This window comes from Drosophila biarmipes, chromosome 2R (genome assembly GCF_025231255.1).
Source record: "Drosophila biarmipes strain raj3 chromosome 2R, RU_DBia_V1.1, whole genome shotgun sequence".
NCBI classification, from domain to species: Eukaryota; Metazoa; Arthropoda; class Insecta; order Diptera; family Drosophilidae; genus Drosophila; species Drosophila biarmipes.
The window spans coordinates 20719051-20723367 of record NC_066615.1 but is presented as its reverse complement, the minus strand read 5'-3'; the positions used below and the strand labels follow the sequence as shown (position 1 = coordinate 20723367).

At 46.3% G+C, this 4317-nt stretch overlaps 1 protein-coding gene across 1 annotated transcript; it reads left to right on the top strand.

The window, feature by feature from the left end:
* The first annotated feature begins 2602 nt into the window (after positions 1 to 2602).
* LOC108022371 (seminase) lies at positions 2603 to 3346 on the top strand. Its single transcript, XM_017091252.2, has one exon. The coding sequence runs from the start codon at positions 2603 to 2605 to the stop codon at positions 3344 to 3346; it is 744 nt and encodes a 247-aa protein (XP_016946741.1).
* Positions 3347 to 4317: the final 971 nt, after the last annotated feature.

Here is a 4317-nt window from a genome sequence, read left to right as displayed (position 1 = left end):
ACATTCAGACTTTAAACTGTTATAGTCTGACTTATTAATATTAAAGGATGGTAATTAATTTTCAGGCAGCTATTACAGCTTATTTTAAAATCGATTACGCCCAGAAAGAGCATAAATACGTTAGTCCCAATCGAAGGTAAGGAATATCCATGGAGGGGTCAGGTCACGGGGGCTTTGTTAATATTTTATGACAACTTATTTACCCAAAAATTCTTACTTTACTTTTCTTTTTCCCCGGGACTTGAGTGTGGATGGTGGACACTCTGCCTGGGTTCCTATTCCTGTAGCAATTCCTTTTCCGGTTCCTAACTTCTAACTCCCAACTACAATGTGCGATGATTGCTCCCTTCGGTTGTTGACGTTACGACCTTTCTCGTCACTTGGCCGCAAAGTGTTTCCAAGATTTCCCTCCGGCTTGCCTCGTTTCTCTAGTTTTTGCTCCGTTTCCACTGCCAGGGCTCTTTAGTTATGGGTTTCACTGCTGTTTTTTAGCCTAACAATTATTCCTTAACTGCACTTTAGCAGCACCGAATGTCAGGCGCACTGAGTGTTCATTATAAAATTCCATCGCCAGTTTCTTCAGCTTCTAAGAGGGGGAAAAACACACTGAAGAGGGGAAATCGATGGAAAGCCGGGGGATTGCACAGAGCGTATGCAAAGAATAGAAAAATTTATGACTGTGGCGAGGGCATTACGTGTCTGTCAAACATTTCCGCCAGAAAGAGAGCTGCCCTGCTCCACCATGATGTTCGCCATCACGAAATACGAGCCAAATACAAAATACAATGTTACAGGGAAAAAAGGCGAACACAAAGTGTACAAAAAACATTCTTATCTGGGGAGTTGTGCGCGCACAAGAAAAAGGAGTGCAAAACCAGGGCCAAAACCCAAATCGTGGCTAAGAGGGGGGAAACTGGGGACCCGGGGATGACGTTAACCCACCATGGCCGCCATCACAGCCCCGCACGAAGCATTCGCGACTCACGTCCAATGCGCACCGCGTTCTGATTCGTTTCGCTTTTTGCATGACTTGAGATCGTAAAAAATTCATATTTTTTCTCTCGTTTTTTCGTTTTTTTTAGTGCTGCGTATGGGCCGTGTAGTGGTGCAGGAAGCCAGCTTTTGCGGGCGTTTTCAGAGCCGGTCATAATATTTAACTCGCCGCTCCCTCGCGGGGTTGCTTTTGCTTTTCATTAGGCTTCGCGGAGAACGGACCGCCATATTGCCAGCCAAAGGAGCCAGGAACGAAGGGCAGGGAGCAGGGCTCAGGGAACGGGGACATCCACCATCTTGCCTCGCCTCATTTGGTTCGTTATTGCTCATTTCTTGCCCCGGCCTGCCAGATTAATGGGTGCGATAAGGTCGCCGGCCGCCAGCCGCCAGCCGCCAGTAGGTGTAGCCCAAGACCCCAAGAACCCGAAACGCCGAAACCCCTTATCCATATCCCAAACCCACATCCAAGCCCAGGCTCGGACGCCAGGAGGCTTCGGATTCAGCCATCCCATCCCCGACCAGCCCAATATGGTAGCCTTCGCACATCCAAGCCCGCATGCCAACGTGGCTTTCCCTTCCGCGCCTTGGAATGCGCTGTTTTTGGCCAAAACGAAGCCAAAGGGCACTGCCATTCCAGCCGCCCCATCTTCCCCTTCTGCCTCATCCACTGGCTCAGACGCTGGGTACCCAGCTCTTATCTGCCACCAGGAATCTCCAGCCAATCCCGCCCCGTTTTATGACTCACAACAAGGAGAAGAAGGCTCGAATTCGCTTTTTTGGCTGGCTTTTGAGGTGCTGATGGCAGATAAAAAGGTCTGAGAGATGGATTAAATATCAATGAGGATGGCGATCCATGCTTTTAGGTAACAACATCCTCGCCTGAAACTCGATCCTACAACTAACATCAAAAAAACAGCTTGAACTAATTTAGATTTTTTTGTTTATTACTTTTTATATTTTGCTCTTAAAAGAGTAACTATTTCATTAGTCAAATATACATTTCCATGACTTCGATCCATTAATCCTTTTAATATTGGATTGATTTACCAAAACAGATCAATTTTCAACTATGCAAATAGTTACAAATTAATAAAATAAATGTTTTTCGATGTTGTAAAGCAAAACTACTTTTAGGTGGTAACTACTAAAAATAGTAAAATGCAAGTTTTAACTATTTTCTTGGTGAAATATACATTTTCTAAACTTGAGTCACTTAAACCATTGTATTATTCAATTTGATCAAAAGGTTTAAGTGTGTATAAATAAATTTACTTTAATACAGAAAAAGCATTTTCTTTTTTAATTTCCAACTCTTAAAATCACTTTCTACAAATATTTTATCTTTAAGAACGACTTCAAGTACTTTTATCTAGAAATATTTAGTGCTTGCTCTCACCTAATGTAAACACTAAATGGATGTTTTTGTGAACCCGGCAAGGTCGTCATACACATGTTGTCACCGCGCGAATTTGACCCACTCCCAGTGTGGGTGCTCTGCGTCATGTGGGGCGACCCTGAAAGCGAAATCCGCCTGGTGTGTTTGCTCAGCTGAATGTTCGGCTAATAAAAGCACCGGGAGCAAGCGCTGGCCAACTTAGTTGCCTCCACCATGTGGCGCCCGCTACTGCTCCTTCAGCTCCTCTCCATTGGCCTGGCCAACGGAAAGATCCAGCCCAGAATCGTGGGCGGCACCACCACCACCCTGTCCTCGGTGGGTGGCTTCATGGTGAACCTGCGCTACGACTCCAAGTTCTACTGCGGCGGCTCCCTGGTGAGCAGCAGGCACGTGGTCACGGCGGCCCACTGCCTCAACGGGAAGTCGGCCTCGCGGATCACCGTCCAGGGCGGAGTGAGCGAGCTGAGCCAAACGGGCGTGGTGCGCCGCGTGGCCAGGTACTTCATCCCGAACAGCTTCAGCACCTCCAGCCTCAACTGGGACGTGGGCGTCGTCCGGCTGCAGAGCTCCATGACGGGCAGTGGCATCACCACCATACCGCTCTGCTCCGTGCAGTGGAAGGCGGGCGACTACATGCGCGTCTCGGGTTGGGGAGTCACTCGCGCCGGCAACTCCAGTCCCTCCAACCAGCTGCGCACCGTGAACATCCAGCTGATCCGCAAGAAGGAGTGCCAGAGGGCCTACCGCAACCGGGACACCCTCACCGCCGCCTCCTTCTGCGCCCGCTCCGGGGGCAAGGACAGCTGCTCGGGCGACTCGGGCGGCGGGGCCATCTTCAACAACCAGCTGTGCGGCATCGTCTCCTGGGGCCTGGGCTGCGCCGACTCCAAGTATCCTGGCGTCTACACAAGTGTCAATCGGGTGCGCGGCTTCATCGTGAACGCTATGAATAAGTAGTGGGCAGTTGGCAGGGGCTTGTCGCGGTTGCCCAGGTGCCTAGGTGCCTAGATCCCGGATGCCCCGGCTATTAATAGTTAGTTAAAATATTAATTAAAAATCGTTACAACCAAGTGCTGCATCTCCTGTCGTCAGGAAGCCCTTGGTGCGGCCCAAACCGGATGGTGGTTGGGCGATGGGCGATGAAGATATCAGCTATCTGCTTTGTGGCCTCGCCGCATGTAAATTGGCAGGTAATGCACAGTGATTGCAAATCAGGGGAAAATGTGGGAGCTGCTTATAAAGATTGTTTGAATACATGTTTAATTATAGTAGCCTCTTTAATATTTATATTTCGATGGTTTTATTGAAAAAGAGATATAGGAATATGTTTGTACAAAAATCTTTAGAGAAACCTTAGAATACAAATGTTTAAAATATTATTTTTCCATAATTTGTTTATACAATTTGTATTGTACTTATTTTAAATAGATTATGAGCTGAATTTGGCATTGACTCTTCAAGTACTAGAAACGAGACAAGCAACTGTGTGTCGCTCCTTAAACAAAAGACCATCATCTTTGTATCTGATCCCAAAGTGTAAAATATTAGGTGAAACATATTCTAACATTACAAAAAAATTTAATTAAAGATTGAACACTCTCTTGCAGTTTTAAGAATTTACATGTTTTTGAAGAGGTTTATGTATTTATTAATATAAAGGTTTATTATTAAATAATTTAGAAAAAATTAGACCAAGAATTTACAGAAACATTCCTCACCCAAATTTAAAAATTAGCAAAAGGAAAAATGGTTCGGCAAGCAAATTAATATTAAATTCTAAATAAGAGAGGGCTTCACCTGTTCTGTAAATGGTGGAACAACATTGGAACTTCTTGATCCTCCATCCTAACCACAATCTTCCTAGGAAGTAGCACCACTGTGCCCTGGGCAACGGCGAAGGGCCTGCGATCGCTGAGTGGCCACTTCCG

Excerpts from the sequence above, each read along its gene's own strand:
- LOC108022371 (XM_017091252.2), top strand. The coding sequence starts at position 2,603 with ATGTGGCGCCCGCTACTGCTCCTTCAGCTCCTCTCCATTGGCCTGGCC.